This window comes from Cricetulus griseus, chromosome X (assembly GCF_003668045.3).
Source record: "Cricetulus griseus strain 17A/GY chromosome X, alternate assembly CriGri-PICRH-1.0, whole genome shotgun sequence".
Classification (NCBI taxonomy): Eukaryota; Metazoa; Chordata; class Mammalia; order Rodentia; family Cricetidae; genus Cricetulus; species Cricetulus griseus.
Window position 1 is genome coordinate 40,339,168 of NC_048604.1, and position 18,431 is coordinate 40,357,598.

Here is an 18,431-nt window from a genome sequence, read left to right on the forward strand (position 1 = left end):
CTTACTGGATAACCTAGGAATATTTACTCATAAGTATCCACTCTGTCATGGAAAAGCTTTAAAATCATATGAAAGTATTATTTTACATAAAGCCACACCATTGCTCATTTTTCTCAACCTTCCTAATGCTTCATCCCTTTAATACAGTTCCTCATGTTGTGGTGTCCCCCAACCATAAAATTATTTTTGTTGCTACATCATAACTGTAATTTTGCTACTGTTATGAACTGTAATATAAATAGCTGATACTGTGACCCCTGTGGGGATTGCAAGAATCAATGAGGTATCCTCATTTTACATAAGAGGAAGCTAAATTAAACCAGTTAAAGAAATTTACTGAAACTCATATTCCATTAACTTAACCAAAACAAAAATTTAATACCCAGGTTGGTTCAAAACTCTGTTATGGTATATTGTCAATAACCAAGAACTTGAATCTAAACCCAAGTAGTGTGAACCCCAAAGTCTACAAGATTTTTTTCTCACCTGTCTCCTGATATAAGAAGGGCTCTATTTAATTAAAAAAAGAATCAATTATACGTTTCTATTGCTGCAGCAAAACAACATGACCAAAAAGCAAGTTGGGGAGGAAAAGGTTTATTTGGCTTACACTTCAGTATTGTTGTTCATCACTGAAGGAAGTCAGGACAGGATCTCAAACAGGACAGGGACCTGGAGGCAGGAACTGATGCAAAGGCCATGGAGGGGTGCTTCTTACTGACTTGCTTTCCATGGCTTGCTTGGCCTACCTTCTTATAGAACTCAGGACCACCAGCCCAGGGATAGCACCACTCACTATCTGCCCCCCACCAAGGATCACTAAATGAGCAATGCTTTGCAGCTGGATCTCAAGGAGGCATTTCCTCAGCTGAGGCTCCTTCCACTGATGACTCTAGCTTGTGTCAAGACACACAAAACCATCCGATATGCCAGGTGAGACAGTCATACAGTTAAAAATTCAAAGGACAGACACAGGTGGTGGTGACACATGCTTTTAATCCCAGCATTTGGGAGGCACAGGCAAAAGGATCTCTGTGAGTTTGAAGCCAGCCTGCCTACAAAGAGAGTTCCCGGACTGCCAGTTACACAGAGAAACTGTTTCTAAAACCCCCAAATCCAGAAAAAAATTCAAAGGATATAAGGGCATGTGTGGCACACACCTGTAACCCCAATATATGGGAGGCTCAGGCAGGAAAATCACAAGTTAATGGCCAATTTGAGCTTCATAAAAAAAAAAAACAAAAAACAAACACAAAACACCTTTCTCAACATAATGACAAAAATTTCAATAGGGGCAAAACATGAAAAATTTCATTGTATTTTTTCTTTCTGTTCTTGTCCTTCAACCATTGAGTTCTGTTAATTGGAGACATTCACTGTCATATGTTCTCACAGAAATATTTCATGCATATGCAGGCATATACACATTCCACCATTAACACAAATGTAAGTGTACTATATAGTATTCTGAAACTTGTTATTTCACTAGGTATGTTTTCAAGATTGTAATAATCCAGAGGGCTTTACCTCCTTTTCATCATACATAGATTTCATGGAATGCATTTAGATATTTAAGATTCCCCCCCCCAAGCCAGTTTTCTGCTATAGAAAGCACTGAACAGTAATACGCATAGATGGATGAGTATTTATTGTATTGAGGATAGTATTGGTAGATGTGTTGAATTATTGTTTTAAAGGAAATATGCATTTATATTTCAATAGTGATATAAAGTTGCCCTTAGCAGAGGTTGTAACAATGTATCTACCTACCAGCAGAGTGCGGGTTTCACAAGAATGTCAAAACAAAACAAAACAAAACAAAAAACACCACGTATTGTCGTTTTTAAACCCATTCCTATATAGTAAGTAAAGAAAGTGGCACTTACAAAAAATAATAATTTTTATTTTTAAAAGTTTTATATTTACATAAAAGCTTCATACTCTACTGTTCCATACATTTCCACTCAGTTTCAGTTAGTGTTAAGATCTTAAGAATACAGGATATTTGTCACATCTAATGAAACTTATTAAATAAAAAACATAGTTTATTTATGTTTGCCTAGTGTCATCTTTCTGTTTTAGAATCCTACAATACACTTAAAGATCATTTTTCTCTTGTTTCCTCATAAATGTGACAGAGTCTCAGAATTTTCGTTTGTTTATGGCCTTGATAGTTTGGAGGAGTTCAGATGGTCACTGCACTTTGTTTTATATTTTGTTTTTTGTTTTTTTTTGTTTTTGTTTTTTCGAGACAGAGTTTCTCTGTGTAGCTTTGGAGCCTATCCTGGCACTCGCTCTGGAGACCAAGCTGGCCTCGAACTCTCAGAGATCCGCCTGCCTCTTTAATTTACACTATCCTGGTCACCCAATACCGGCTTTCTCTTTCCATGGCCACATGGTTCTGCGTTACTACAATTCCCAGAGTCCCTAGCTCTAAAGCCATAGCCTTCAAGTTTGCCGCATAGATTTCTGGGAGTTGAGGTCTGGGCCTATTTGCCCAAGTTAGGGGCCTGCGGAAACATGAAGAGGTAAGGGCTTGTTCGAGTTATGGGCGGCAACTTTCACCTTTTACTTTGTTAAAATGGCTTTTTCCTTTTGTTTGGGATGTGACATTTTGTCGAGGGGCGGGCTCTCTCAAGCTCGAAGACAAAGGAGAAGGGAGGAGGGAAGGCCGGCCGGACAAGTGTGCTGGGTGAAGATCTGGAAGGGCCGTGGCCAGGCAGGTTTCCATTGGAATGCTTCCCTGGGGCAGAGGCCTCTGGAGCTGTTGGCTATCACATTCCTAACTCTGGAGACTTGCAAGCCAGCTCCTCCCTGGCCGGCGCTCCCTAGATCTCACCCTCCGGAGGGTCTCAGGGCGGGCGCTTATATGGTTTGGAATTAAAAGACTTAGTGGGGTCGTCACACAGGGTCATGTTTTCAGATCTTAAAGTTAGAGAGTGATAGTTTATTTCTCCACATTCAGCACAAAACCGGCTCGATGTGTTTGGGGAGAAGAAAAGTATTGCTTCAGGGCAGTTTCTCCTACCGGTTCCGCAGTAAAAGACCCCTTGATCCTGAGGTGATCCTCCTTTAGACCTAGAGCTTCCACTTATTGACAGGACAGGACTCCTTCAAGAAGGATCCACCTTAGTTTTGTATTCACTCTGCAGGAGAATGTTCACTCTGGAGCAGTGCAGCACGACTAACATGTTTAGGAATGCTTTCTGCTTTCTTAGTTTCCTGATCTTTTTTTTTTTTTCTCTAAGTTATTGGTTTCCCCTGCTTCAATTAAAAACCACATTTTAATTATTCTGTGATGACATACCTCGTACGTGAAAACCAATGGATCGGATGTATAGCTTAAAGAACAATCGTAAAGGGCTGTCCTCTGTGCAGGCTTAAGCAGTAGGACATCATTCACATATAAACCTTTCAAAAGCCCTCCTGGCTCTTCCCTGTTTGCTTCTCCCCCTTCTAGCTAGGATTTTGCACCAATTACTCCCTTGCCTTTTTTGTTTTGTTTCTTAATATAGTTTCCACATATGAGCTTAATCCCCGAACAAAATATTCTAGTTTCATCTGTTTTTAGCCTTATATAAATGGAAGCATACTGTCTTTTTTTTCTGTAGCAGGCTTTTTTTAACACAACATTTTTCTATAGATTCATTTGTGTTGATATGCTTATTCATTTTTAAAATTAAATTTAGCAATAACTGGGATTCTAAATAATAAAGATGGAAAGGCTTAAAAAGATTTTTTAACCTTAATTCCAAAGTAAGTTATTTTAGAATTTATAGGTCTTTATAGGAATCATATAATTAGTGATTTTTCTATATTTTATTATAAACCCTAGTAGACAAGGTCTGTTTTGTAAGAAACATAATGTTTATCTGTTTTGTAAGAAACATTATATTTCTTTTTCTTATGGATTTAACTCACTTTTGTGTTTGTTTTCTCTATTCTGGTTACTATATGATTAAATGGTTGTGTTATTTCTTAGTACTTGAGTAAGAGTTTTCAATAACTTGAAATTAGTTCACAGCCATGATGTGGTTTGCTACACAGTAGTGTCTAGAGTAGAATTTATTAAGATACTCTTTATATTTTCTGCTGTTCAGAATGTCTTCTCTAATGTCTTCAGATCTTGTGTACACAGATGGTGTTAAGATTTCTCTGTGTTTACCATCAGGCTGTCCTCCCTGTAAGAATGTGTCATCATTCATTTTCCTTTTAGCCAGCCACTTTTGTTATTACCTCAGACTCAGTGTCTAAGAAGTGTACTTCATGCCATTGTTTCAGAGTAAGAGGTAGTCAACTCGATGTGGGTATTAATGACACCGACTTTCCCTTTCCTAGGCATTTATTCCATCTGGAGCTATTTTCTTTCATTGGTACCAACATGATGACAAACTGTACCAACATTTTAAAATTTGAATGTTCTTATTTATTATTTTACTTTCTTAACATCATCATCCAAAAGAACTCTTGTTTAATTCCCACTTTGTATTTCTGCTATTATTGCGATAGTCTGGAACTTTTCCAATCCATATGGCCTAAAACACTGCTTATTCTTTGACACCTAATGGCGTGAGAAATTGCTTTCTGATACCTATGTGCTCAGGTTTGGTCCAGAATCCCTTACTTCATATATTTAAGGCTGTTCAAAGCCTGAGTCTAAATGGAGGTTCCAATTATGCCACAGTATGTGACTCTGCCTTTTCATGTTTGGCTTCCCACTTCTTTTCTTCGTCACACCCAGTCTTTCAAACACCAATTTAAGAAGACCTTTCTGAAAAAAAAATACCTTTCTGAGCCAGGCATTGGTGGTGCACACCTTTAATCCCAGCCCTTGGAAGGCAGAGGCAGGTGGCTCTCCGTGAGTTCAAGGCCAGCTCTGGTCTACAGAGTGAGTGCCAGGATAGGCTCCAAAGCTACACAGAGAAACCCTGTCTCAAGAAACCAAAAAAGAAAAAAAATACCTTTCTAAAATTTCCTTTACCATTTTAGTTCCCATTTACTACTTTCTTCTGCAAACTTTTTCCTAATTTGGGCCTGTTTCTCTATCATCATTTATTCAGATTCCTTCTCTTTTGTAGACACATGCACACAGCACAAGAGTATATACATCTTCTCCCTAAATATATTACAAATTCTTTGGTCAAAACTATGCTTGGAATATCTTTAATTTCTACAAGCCAGTGTCTTAGTTAGGGTTTCTATTGCTCTGACAAAACACCATGACCAAAAGCAACTTGGGGAGGAAAGGGTTCAATTCTAGCTTACAACTCTCAGATCATGGTCCATCACTGAGGGAAGTCAGGGCAGGAACTCAAACTGGGCAGGACCTGGAAGCAGGATCTGATGCAGAGGCCATGGAGGAGTGTTGCTTACAGCCTGCTTTTTTATAGTACTCAGGACCACCAGTTCAGGGGTGGCACCGCACACAGTGTGGCCTTCATGTATCAATTATCAGTCAAGAAAGTGTACCATAGGCTTGCCCATAGGCCAGTTTGGTGGGGGTATTATCTCAACTGAGGTTCCCTCTTCCAAAATGATTCTGGCTTGTGTTATTTAACGTAAAACTAGCCAGTTCAAGTAGCTAGCACAGTGCATGTTGTGCACATAGACATTTAGTAAATGTTTGTGTAATGAATACTCAGGGCAGTGGAATGTTGAAGAAATGTCTTTGAACAAATGGATCACTGATAGATAATATAAATGAGGAGAATATATTTTCATATTACATGTCTCTTCTACTTTCCCTTTGTGTGTGTGTGTGTGTGTGTGTGTGTGTGTGTGTGTGTGTGTGTGTGTCTGTGATTTACATCTGCTCTAGGGTAAATAGCTGTGTGAAGAATGAAGAGCATGTCCTGGAGGAGCTGGAAACAGAAGGTGAGAGGCAGCTGAAGAGCCTCCTTCAACATCAACTTGATACCTCTGTCTCCATTGAAGAGTGAGTATTGATCCGCAAATAGGGAGATTATAATAGACCCTCACTGGCAGGTTATACATCCCTCTTAAAGCCTGATGGGAGCACTCCACTCACACAACTACTTCCTTTGGAGGATCTCTTTATATGGGTCAGATTTTGATTTGTGTCTTTTTGTAGGAAGCTTCCTATATCTTAGTAAGCCTAGACCAAGTACCATGTCCTAGTATAGCACAGTTCATTTCCCCTAACATGGCATTTATAATTCTATATGGTCATTTCCTATCTCCCCCCTTCTGCTATTCTTTATATTGGTGGCAGTTCTTTTGATATTTTTTATACAAGATTTGTGTGTATGTGTATGTGTGTGTGTGTGTGTTGTGGGGAGGAGTAGTTATGTGAACCATATGTGTACCACTGCCTGCAGAAGCCAGAGGGTTTTCTATCCTCTGGAACTGTGGAGTTATAGGTGGTTGTAAGCTGTCCTGTGGGTACTGGGAACTGGTCCAGGTCCTCTGCAAGAACAATAAGAGCCCTTAATTGTTTTGCCATCTCTCTAGCTTCTTGATTTTTGTTTTCTTTTTACTGTTAACTGTTAGAACAGAACACAGCATCTAATGCATTGCAGGTACTCAGTAAACTTTGTTAATTTAGTCATTTGTTAGTCCTGGATATTTGGGAACTGTTCATGGAACTCCATTTTGTTGCCACGGTGCTTCACTCTGGCAAAAGAATGTAAGAGACTTTGCCTATGAGCTTCACTGGACCCTTTATAATGGAAGGCCCCATCACAATTGTAATGTGGTTACTGTCAATTGAAACCACAAGATGTTCTTATTCTCTTGTTTTGTTTTGCAGATGTGTCTCTAAGAAAGAGAGCTTTGCCCCGGGTACTATGTACAGGCCCTTTGGGAAGGAAGTGGCTGGGACAATGACTTTGTCTCAGTTCCAGACACTACATGAAAAAGATCAGGAAACTGCTTCTCTCAGGGAACTAGGTCTCAATGAAACAGAAATATTGATCTGGAAAAGCCATGTGTCAGGTGAAAAGGTAAGAAAGCTGTTTTCTTAAAAAGATGTATTTTCATGTATGTATGTGTGTATGTGTTGATAAAATTCTTTCCCTATGCCGGGCGTTGGTGGCGCACGCCTTTAATCCCAGTACTTGGGAGGCAGAGGCAGGTGGATATCTGTGAGTTCGAGACCAGCCTGGTCTACAAGAGCTAGTTCCAGGCCAGCCTCCAAAAGCCACAGAGAAACCCTGTCTCGAAAAACCAAAAAAAAAAAAAAAATCCTTCCCCAAGGGAGACTTAAAGCAACATCTACCCCTCCTTCCAACAACAAACCTACAAACTAAGGCACAGTTCTGCTGAAGTTCACCATGGAGAACCAATGACTCTATTGAGCTTCCTTACAGAGCCTAGGTAAAGGACTGCCTACAGGAGTGTGGGCATCCCCCTGCAATGATGTGGGCACCTTCCTTTGCAATGTACCTGGAAAGCCTTCCCCAACACCAATGAGGACTTTCCTATAGCCACAAGCCCTCCCTAGAGAAAAATCTCATGCCAACTCTGTGCCTCTATCCTGGGGTGTGCAAACCATCAACCAGTCCTGCTGGGATGATCAATTGCAGGTAGGCACAGCTGAACTCCCCAGCATGGTGATGGCTTCCTTTGTCATCGAGAACATTTGTTTTTTAGTTTTCATGAAACTGAATGTTGAATATGAATCTTCCTTTTTTTTTTTTCGAAGATAGAAACATTGTCTAAAAAATTGTTGGCTAACCCTTAACTAAAACTTACATGAACATGTTTAATTTCTGGGCCTTTCCCATCTTCTTTCTTATGTGAAGTCTCAGATTTCCTTTTGTGCTTTTTGACATAAAGCATCTAATTTCCCTGGTTTCAGAAGACAAAGCTGAGGGCAAATCCTGAAGCAATACAGAAACGGCTTCAAGATATTGAAGAAAGAATCTCAGAGCGCCAGCGCATCCTTTGCCTGCCACAGAGGTTTTCAAAGAGCAAACAACTGACCCGACGAGAAATGGAAATTGAAAAGTCCTTATTTCAGGGAACTGATCGTCACTCCTTCCTTAGGGCTCTTTATTACCAAGGTATGGGATCCTCACTGACTCTTAAGATGTTCTTTAACATTTAACATCATAGCATTAGATGTGGGAAATTAGTGGAAGACAAGATGTTACTATTCTTGAGAAATATATAGCCCCATGAGTGACACTAATATGTGTATAGTTACTTGCATGACACCATTGAAAGTGTTATAGAGTTTAATAAATGCCACAGCATCCAAATCTAGTTGGGGGAGTCAGAAGTTGACATTTGTACTATCTTAACAGATCAACGGGCATTTTTTATGTAAAGGGAAAAGGACATTACAGCTAGTGAATGGATAGGAGCCATACTATGAAAGGATCTGCTATATGTAGGGAACAGTGAGTAGTTCAGCGTGGCAGTGAAACAGGGAATGGCAAGGAATAACGCCTGGCACATGAAAGGGAACCAAAGTGAGATTGTGATGGGTCTTTAGACTGAACTGTAGAGTGATGTAAAATATATACATAAACAGTATGTCTTAACCAGAAAGAATTCATTTGTAGCTAATTTTACTCAGCATGGTGGAAGGTATGCAGAAAGAGTTTAATGGTTCCTAGCCTTGTACTAGTCAGCTTGAAGATGCATACATATACCCTTTAGCAGTGATGCTAGATAAACTGGTTCAGTGCCATAGAAGTTCAGAGTTTAATTGGTGTGACTAAAGGCCTCAGAAGAGGTAAGATTTAAATACTCTTTTAACCCTATCTATTAGACAGTTGCAAAGGTTGGTGTGAGTGGTTGTTAATTGGTGTCATTTTGAAAAGGTAGCTCAGAATTTTTGGCTCTTATTTGTTTGATAATATAGAGGTATATGGAGTTAGTTTGTTCAGTTAATACGTTTGAAGATAGTAAGATGAGAAAGCTGCATTTGGAAATGATTAATGTGGTGGCCAAGAAAGAGAATTAGAGAGAGGAAAGAGAGGATGGCATTGAAGTCATAGACTTACCAACATGTGGACTGGAATGATGACAGTGGAACTGGAGAGGTGGAATTAGTTGTGTGTGATATGACAAGAAGAATTGATAAAGCCTGCTGACAGAGTGAACGAAGATCACTGAGAATGAAGTGGCAAGGAATATGGCGAGCTAACTCAGATATTTCAAAGCTGTGTAACTTAGTAGGTAAAATGAAGTCTTTAGGGGATCTGAAAAAAGATGGTGTGTTTCATTTAAACAGATTGAGTTTGTGAAGATGGCAGGATTAGCACATGCAGATATTGTTGCAGAAATGATGGACGCAGCGAAGCTGAGAAGAGAAGTCAGAACTAGGTCTATAGGTTAAAGTCATGCAAGTGATTGAATGGTGTGTTAAAGATAGGCTGTACAGGTGCCAGGGCAATGGTAAGGGAGAAAGGAACAAATGAACAGCTTTCTGTGGAGAGACATTATGGCATGCTGACTGTGATCAGAGGCTCTGGAAAGAGACTGCCTGGGAAAAGCCTGGCTCCCCCACTTACTAGCTGTGAAATGCTGATCACATTACCTTTCTATACTTAAGTTCTTTCTCTGAAATGAGAATAGCAATAGTAGCTGTGATATAGAGTTGTTAGGAGGATTAAGTGAGGTAGTATGTGGAAATCAGAGCAGTACCTGTTATTGGGGTGGGGGGTTGGGGTGTGTGTATCTCTGTTCTGTTTCCTATCTTTGAAACTCCTTGCTTTAAACCTTCACAGCATACCACAAAAAGACAAGTGCAGACAAGTACATGACCTCAATGAAGAGGAAGATAAAATTAGGCACAAAAGGCAAGTCGAGAGTTTTCTTACAGTGTTAGATTTAGGAATGTAAACTAGGGTCCCAGACTTCTAAGTTGAGCACTTATTTAATTCCATATTCACTATATGACAATGTTTATAGGAAACCATCTAGAGAAAACATATTGTCCTGATATGAAATATTGAAGAGAGGAGTTAGTAGAACTTGTCAAGATTTTACATTTAGTTTTGTTTTTACTTCTATACATTTATTGTACCAGACCTACATTGTCCTTGCTGAATTTTAGATCCCATTTCACAAATAATTCTGAATATCATTAATCAGTGTAACTATTGATGATGATGATGATGATGATGATGATGATGATGATGATGATGATAATTATAACTAGCATTTTATTTTGAAATGAACTTACAGTAAAATTGCATGGGGCCTTTTTTGGTGTACAATTCTGTGAATTGTATAACTCATGTAGATTTCATGTATCCACCACCACAATCAAGCGAGAGAGCATCTCCATTACTCAGGCAAACTCTCATACTCTCCCTCTTTAGAGTCACTCCCATTGTGCCCCCAAGTTCCTGGCAATCACTTATCTCCATTACTTCTGCTTTATATTTTAGAGACTGTCATATAAATGGAATCATGCAGTGTGTAACTTTGTGAGGCTGGCTTCTTTCACTCAGCATAATGCTTTTGAGACTCATCCAAGTTGTTGTTTATATCAATAACTCATTCATTTCTGTGGAGTCCCATTTCATTGTATGGATATTCCATATCCATTCATGTATTGAAGTGGATTTGGGTTTTCCAGGTTATGGTCTTTATGAATGATATTGATATTAACATTCTTGTGCAGGTTTTTGTGTGAACATAAGTTTTTATTTCTCTAAGGTAAATATCTAGAAGTGGGATTACTGGGTCATATGGTAAGTGCACATTTAACTTTATATGAAACTGCCAAACCATTTTCCAGAGTGGCTGTACCATTTTGCATTCCCACCAATGGTGTATGAGAGTTGACTTGCTCTACATCTTTGTCAGCATTTGGTATTGTCAGTATTTATTGTGATTGTTCTGATAGGTGTGAAGTGATGCCTCCTTGTTGTTTCAATGTGCCTTTTCTTATGGCTAATGATGCTGAGCATCTATCTTCCATGTGCTTTTTTGCCATCATTGTGTCCTGTTTGCTAAAATTTCTGTTCACATCTTTGCCGTTTTATCATTGGATTGTTTTTCCTTCCTAATGACTTTTGAGATTTCTTTATATATGCTAAACACAGTCTTCTATCAGATGTGTGCTTTACAAATATTTTTTCACAGTCTGGAGCTTGTCATTTCATTCTCGTAGCAATATGTTTTTAATTTACATAACATAAAATTTACTATTTTAACCATTTTAAGTATTTGCTTCTGTGGTGTTAAGTATATTCATATTCTGTAACTCTAAGCCCCACCCATCTCTAGAGCTTTTTAAGTTATACACATTCAAAGCATTGTCTTACCTCATACCCTCTCCCTTCTAGCAACTTCCGTTCTACTTTTCATGAATTTGACTGTTCTGTGTAACTCATGTAAATAAAGTCATGCGATATTTATCTTTAATGATTGGGTTATTTTACTTAGTGTAAATGTCTTGGTTGTTCATTCATATTTTAGCATGTGTCAGAAATCCATTCCTTTTTAAGGCTGCATAATATTCCATTGTATATACATACATTGTATATACATACATTGTATATACATCATTCATCAGTGGACACTTCAGTTACTTCCATGTTGTAGTTATTGTGAATAATTCTGGTATGAACATTGGTGTACAAATGTTTGATATCTGCTTTTAGTTCTTGGTGTACATAGACAGAAGTGGAATTGCTGGATCTTAGAATAATTCTATGTTTAGTTTTTTTGATGAATCTCCCTACTGTGCTCTATACAGACTGTCATTTTGCATTCCTACCAGCAATGCACAAAAGTTCCAAGTTTTCTAAATGCTCAGGAACACATGTTATTTTGGGGGTTTTCTCTTTTTGGATAATTGCTACTTTAAAGAGTATGATATATCTCATTATAGTTTTGATTTGCATTTCCCTAATAAGTGCTGCTATTTATTGTTTCATCATATACTATTTGGCCATGTATCTTCTCTGAATAAATATCCATTCAAGTATCTAGATATTAATCACTTCTCAGATACATGATCTGTAAATATTTTCTCTTGCTCTGTGTCTGCTTTTTACTCTTCATAGTATCCATTAATGCCTGTTTTCTCATTTTTCTCCTTTTATCTATGCTTCTGTTAGCATATCTAAGAAGTTATTGCCAAATCCAATATAAAAAAGCATTTCTTCTCTGTTACCTTCTAAGTTGTTACAGTTTTTGGTCTGTTTAGCTCTTTGATCATTTTGACTTACATTTTGCATATGGCTTAAGATAAGGATCCTGTCACTTGTTGCTATTCAATTTTCCCAGGGTCATTTTTTGAAGACTGTTCTTTCTGCACTGATTGATCTTACTGCTTTGTTCAAAGATCATTTACCATATGGATGAGAGTTTATTTCTGGGCCCTTTAGTGCTGTATGTGTCTGGCGTGATACCAAAAGCATGCTGTTTTGTTTTCCTCTTTTTGAGACAAGGTTTCTGGGTGGCCCTGGCTGTCCTAGAGCTCACTCTGTAGACCAAGCTGGCCTCAAACTCACAGAGGTCCACCCTCCTCTGCCTCCAGAGTGCTTGGATTAAAGGCGTGCACCTCTACACCTGGAATGTAGCATGCTCTTTTAATTTTTGTTGTAAGTTTTGAAATCAGGAAGTAATAATCTGTAATACAGTAATTTTTTCACATTGTCTTGATTATTTTGGTAGTCCCTTAAGATTACATATGTATTTTTAGAGTAGACTGTTTTATTTCTACAAAATCAAATCATTGACAGTTTTTAAGGGAATGAATTGAATCTGTAGAGAGCTTTGACTAGTGGGGACTGAAAACTATTGTCTTCTAAATGATTGTGAGTACTTATCTGTTGTGTCATTTTTGATTTTTTTTAGTTCTTTCAACTGCATCTTCTAGCTTTTATTATATAGGTCTTGCTCCTCAGAGAAAATGCTTTGAATTCTTGTCAAGTTTATCAGTTGTATGTGCAGACATATGGCTGTGTAAGAATTAAGAAATCTCCCTAATACCTGTTGATGTAAAAGACCTTCTCTGGTATTTTCTTCTTGTGGTTTTATAATTACACATTTTATATTTAGATCTGTAATCCATTTTGACGTGGCATTTTTATAACATGAGATCTAGAGTGAGATTGACCTTTCTTCCCATGAATGCTTGAGCACCAATTATTCAAAGGAGTATCCTCTTCCCCACTTGCTAACCTTCACATTCCTTTCCGAATTTATCTTGTTATATTTATGTTAATACTTAATATTATAATAGTGGTGAAAGACTGAAATTTGTCACCAAAAGAAGAAAAACTAAAGATATCTACTCATTATTTCTATTTTAAATGAAATAAAAGAAAATTAATATTAATAAGACAAAGGAAATTTATAAATATGCAAAAGTACATAGTTCTACCAGATAAGGAGTGGTTCAAACTAAATTCCATTCCCTCTTAAATTCATGTGTGTATGTGTTTGTGTGTTTGTTTATATAGAGAACCTGATCAGTCCTTTTAGTGTTGCACAGCATTTATGTGCAAGCATACATTAATTGATGTGAGTGTTTGTGTGTTTATATGCAAAGCCTGTTTATTGTTGCAAATTTTGGCATGTCAGTTAGTGGTTGTATCATGCAGGTCTTTTTTAGGCAACTGTATTTTTGAGACTCTGGGTGTAGCTTCTCATGCCTTTTTGATTGAAGTTTTTAGTTTGCTTATTTTAATGTATTAGGTTATTTTGATAAGATAGGATTTACATCTATTATTTTACTCATTTGTGGAATTAGATTTGTCTAGTATGTCATTTTAGTTAACTTTTTTATTCTCCCTCTCACCCACCCCCATCAGTGTGTGTGTGAAATCAAATCAGTTTCCCCTACCTCCACTCCTCCCAGCCCCTCCCACTTGCACCACTGTTCTCCCCCATTTCCCTTCAAAAGAAAAAAGAAGAACAGGCCTCCCAGGGATATCAACAGAATACATAATAACAATTTACAATAAGACTAGGCACAAACTCTCATAACAAGGCTGGATGAGGCTGCCTGTTAGGAGGAAAAGTGGCCCCAAGAGCAGGCTAAGGAGTCAGACATATCCTCCATTCACGCTGTTAGGAGTCCCACAAGAACACTAAGCTAACAACCATAACATGTATGCAGTGGACCTAGCTCAGACCCTTACAGGGTCTGTGTTTGTCACTTCAGTCTCTGTGAGCCCCTATGGGCCCTGCTTAGTTGATTCTGTTTTTGTGGCATCCTTGACCCCTCTTCATTCCTACAGCCCTTCCTCCTCTTTATTTTATTTTATTTTTCAAGACAGGGTTTCTCTGTGTAGCCCTAGCTATCCTGAAACTAGCTCTGTAGACCAGGCTGGCCTCAAACTCACAGAGATCCACCTGCCTCTGCCTCCCAAGTGCTGGGATTAAAGGTGTGCGCCACCACTGCCCAGCCTTCCTCCTCCTCTTATGTGGAGTTACCCTGGCTTCTCCTAGTGTTTGGCTGTGGGTCTCTGCATCTGCTCCCATCAGTTATTGGACAATGCTTCTCTGATGACAATAGATTCTCACTAGAAATTAAGGATGACAACTAACAGATTAAACAGATTAGTTTGCAGTAATGACAACTTAATTTTAAAATGGTTTTTATTTGTATTTTTTGCATTCTTACTGCCATTTCCACTCCTTCCTCTCCTCCCAGTTCATCCCCCCCACCCCCACCCCACCCCTTTGACCCCCTTATCTGCTTTTCTGAACAGAAAAGGGCAGGCTTCCCAGGATATCAACCAAGTATGGCGTATCAAGTTGCAGTAAGGCTAGGCACCTACCCTTGTGTGACGAATGGGCAAGGAGGAGTAGGGTCCTAAAAGCTGGCAATAGAGTCAGAGACAGCCCCCACTCCCACTGTTAGGAGTCCCACAAGAAGACCAAAGTATATAACCCTAACATATATGCAGAGGGCCTAGGTCAGTCCCATGCAGGCTTCTCCCTGATTGTTGGGTCAGTTTCTGTGAGTCCAGTTTAGTTGATTTTGTGGGTTTTCTTGTGGTCACCTTGACCCCTCGGTCTCCTACAATCCATCCTCTCTCTTCAGCAGGATTCCCTGAGTTCTGACTAATGTTTGGTTATGGCCTCTGTTTCCATCAGTTGCTGGATGACACCTCTCTGGTGACAGTTGGACTGGGCACCCATCTATGAGTATAGCAGAATATCATTAGACGTGATTACATTGACATCTTTCTTTTTTGCCAATTGTGTTTGGCTCTATCCTCGGTCTCTGGGCTATCCAGCCTCTGGGTCCTCCTGCTCCAGGTAGTGTCAGGGGTGGGATCCCTCTTGGATCTCAAGCTGGACTAGTCATTGGTTGGCTACTCCCACAATTTCTGTGCCACCTTTACCCCAGCATATCTTGTAGGCGGTACAAATTGTATGTTGAAGGTTATGTGACTGGGTTGGTGTCTCAATCCTTCACTGCTAATAGGAGAGGGCCAGTTTAGATTATGTGTCCCATATTGCTAGGAGTCTTAGCTGGGGCCAACCTTGTAGATTCCTGGGAGTTTCCTTTGCACTAGGTTTCTACCTCACCTCGAAATGCTCTCTTTTCCAATCATCTCTTCCAGTACTCTCTCCCCCATTTTCCCCTTATCACGCCTGTTCCCATCCCCACCCACCCCCCTAGTCCACCCTCGAAATCTATTCTGTTTACCCTTCCCACGGAAATCCAAACGTTACCCCTTGGGCCCTCCTGTTTTGGGGTCTGTGGAATCTAGAATGGTTGTCCTTTACTTTACAGCTTATATCCACTTATAAATGAGTTTATACCATGTTTGTCTTCTTGGATTACCTTACTCAGGATGATTTTTTTGTAGTTCCATCTATTTGCATGCAAATTTCCTGATGTCATTATTTTTACCAGCAGAGTAATACTCCATTGTGTAAATGTACCACATCTTCTTAATTCATTCTTTGGTTGAGGGACATCTAGATTGTTTCTGGCTATTACAAATAAAGCTGTTATAAATATAGTTGAGCGAGTATCCTTGTGGTATGATTGAATATCCTTTGGGTATATGCCCAAGATTGGTATAGCTGGGTCTTAAGGTAGATTGATTCTCAATTTTCTGAGAAAACAAAATACTGATTTCCATAGCAGCTGTACAAGTTTGTACTCCCATCAGCAACGGAGGAATGTTCCCCTTGCTCCACATCCTCTCCAGCATAAGCTTTTTGAGTTCAGCTATTCTGACAGGTGTAAGATGGAATCTCAGAGTTGTTTTGATTTGCATTTCCTTGATGGCTGAGGTTGTTGAACATTTTTAAGAGTATCTTGGCCATTTGAATTTCCTCTGTTGAGAATTCTCTGTTTAGATCCATACCCCATTTTTAATTGGATTATTTGGTTTTATGATTTCTACTTTCTTGAGTTCTTTATATATATTTTGGAAATTAGCCCTCTGTCAGATGTGGGCTTAGTGAAGATTTTTTCCTATTCTGTAGGCTGCCATTTTGTCCTATTGACCATGTCTTTTGCCTTACAGAAGCTTTTCAGTTTCATGAGGTTCCATTTATTAATTATAATGTTGATCTTAGTGTCTGCACTACTGGTGTTCCGTTCAGGAAGTTGTCTCCTGTGCCAATGTGTTCAAGGCTACTTCCCACTTTCTCTTCTGTCAGGTTCAATATAGCTGGATTTATGTTGAGGTCTTTGATCCACTTGCACTTGAGTTTTGGTCAGGGTGATAGATATGTATCTATTTGCAGTCTTCTACATGCCGACATCCAGTCATACAAGCACCATTTGTTGAAGATGCTGTCTTTTTGCCATTGTATAATTTTGGCTACTTTGTCAAAAATCAGGTGTCTGTAGGTATGGGAATTTATGTCTGGGTCTTTGATTTGATTCCATTGATCCACCTGTTTTTGTGCTAATAGCATATGGTTTTTGTTACTGCAGCTCTGTAGTAGAGCTTGAAATCAGGAATGGTGTTACCTCCAGAATTTCCATTATTGTACAGGATTGTTTTAGTTAGCCTAGGTTTTTTTCCATATGAAATTGAATATTGTTTTTTTTTTCAAGGTCTGTAAAGACTTGTGTTTGAATTGTAATGGGGATTATGTTGAATCTGTAGATTGCTTTTGGTAAGATGGTCATTTTTACTATGTTGATCCTACTGGTCCATGAGCACAAGAGATCTTTCCATCTGATATCTTCTCTAATTTCTTTCTTCAAAGACTTGAAGTTCTTGTCATATAGTTGTTTAACTTGTTTGGTTAGAGTTACACCAAGATATTTTATGTTATTTAGGGCTATTGTAAAGGAGCTGTTTCCCTGATTTCTTCTTCCACCTGGCTACTGATTCTTTTTGGTTAATCTTGTATCCAGCCACATTACTGAAGGTGTTTATCATCAGCTGTAGGAGTTTCCTGGTAGAATTTTTGGGGTCATTTATGTATGCTATCATATCATCTGCAAATAGCAATACTTAGACTGTTTCCTTTAATGGCAACTTAGTTTTAACCATGTCTAAAATGTGGTATATTTCTGTTCTCTTTACTTGTACTATTATCATGCAGATTACATCTGTATAGATTTTCAAGTATAGTAGCAGTTTTGTAATTACTGCTTTATATCAGATAGGATGAAAAATAGTTGCAAAGGAAAAGACACTTACACCATGTTTAATGTTTACCTATGTAGTCCAATTTATGAGTGCTTTTTCTCTGCATCTGAATTATTATGCACTGTTCATTTATTTTGGCCTAAATGTTTTATATTTCTTTTAGGACAGGTCTTCTGGTAATGAACTCTTTATCTGAGAATTTCTTCTTCCATTGTTAATTATAATTTTTATAAAAACTGTGTATTAGCATGTATTATATTCTCAAAATACTGAGTTTGATTATGACATTTTCTTGTATGTATATAGCGGACTTTAATCATAGTCATCTCCCAGTTACTTACTAGTTCTTCTTACCCCACTTTCTGAAGAGTAGTTTTGATAGATGAAAACTTTTGGTTCACGGCATTTTTCTTTCAGCACATTGAATATGCCTTTGGCCTTTATGATATCTGGTAAGTCAGTTGTTAATTTTCCTTGGATCCCTTTCTATGATGAGTCTCTTCTGTTGAGTTGCTGTTTTAAAGATTCATTCTTGGGCTGGAGAGATAGCTTAGTCAATAAAGTGCTTGCCGTGTAAACACAGAAACTTGAGTTCAAACCCCAGAACCCACAGAACAAAGCTGAGCATAGTGGCACATGTTTGCAGTTCCAGGGCTAGAGATGCAAAGGTAGGTGATCTCCGAGCCTTACTGCCTTAGTCAGCCTAGCCTTCTAGAGGAGCTTGAGGCCAGTGAGAAATCCTGTCTGAAAAAGCAAAGTGGATGGCCGCTGTGTCCTATCCATGTATGTTCACTTACGTGTATGTGCAAACCCTCCAACACATGAGTACCCCCCCCCACGAATACATACATGTACATATGAACATATACAGACACAAAAAAAATGTTTACTCTTCATATTCTCCTTTGGAGGTTTGGAGAT

General features: G+C 38.6%; 1 protein-coding gene across 3 annotated transcripts in view; it reads left to right on the forward strand.

The window, feature by feature from the left end:
- Nucleotides 1–2,409: 2,409 nt before the first annotated feature.
- Nucleotides 2,410–18,431, forward strand: part of Rbm41 (RNA binding motif protein 41) — a 55,072-nt gene continuing 39,050 nt past the window's right edge. For 2 of the 3 annotated variants that reach the window (XM_027433561.2, XM_027433563.2), the window contains exons 1-5: nucleotides 2,410–2,528; nucleotides 5,819–5,935; nucleotides 6,770–6,962; nucleotides 7,820–8,024; nucleotides 9,699–9,770. In XM_027433561.2, coding sequence (XP_027289362.1) covers nucleotides 2,521–2,528; nucleotides 5,819–5,935; nucleotides 6,770–6,962; nucleotides 7,820–8,024; nucleotides 9,699–9,770 — 595 coding nt within the window. In that variant the 5' untranslated portion in view covers nucleotides 2,410–2,520. The remainder of the gene's footprint in view (nucleotides 2,529–5,818; nucleotides 5,936–6,769; nucleotides 6,963–7,819; nucleotides 8,025–9,698; nucleotides 9,771–18,431) is intronic. The other variant, XM_027433562.2, reaches the window with a different exon arrangement.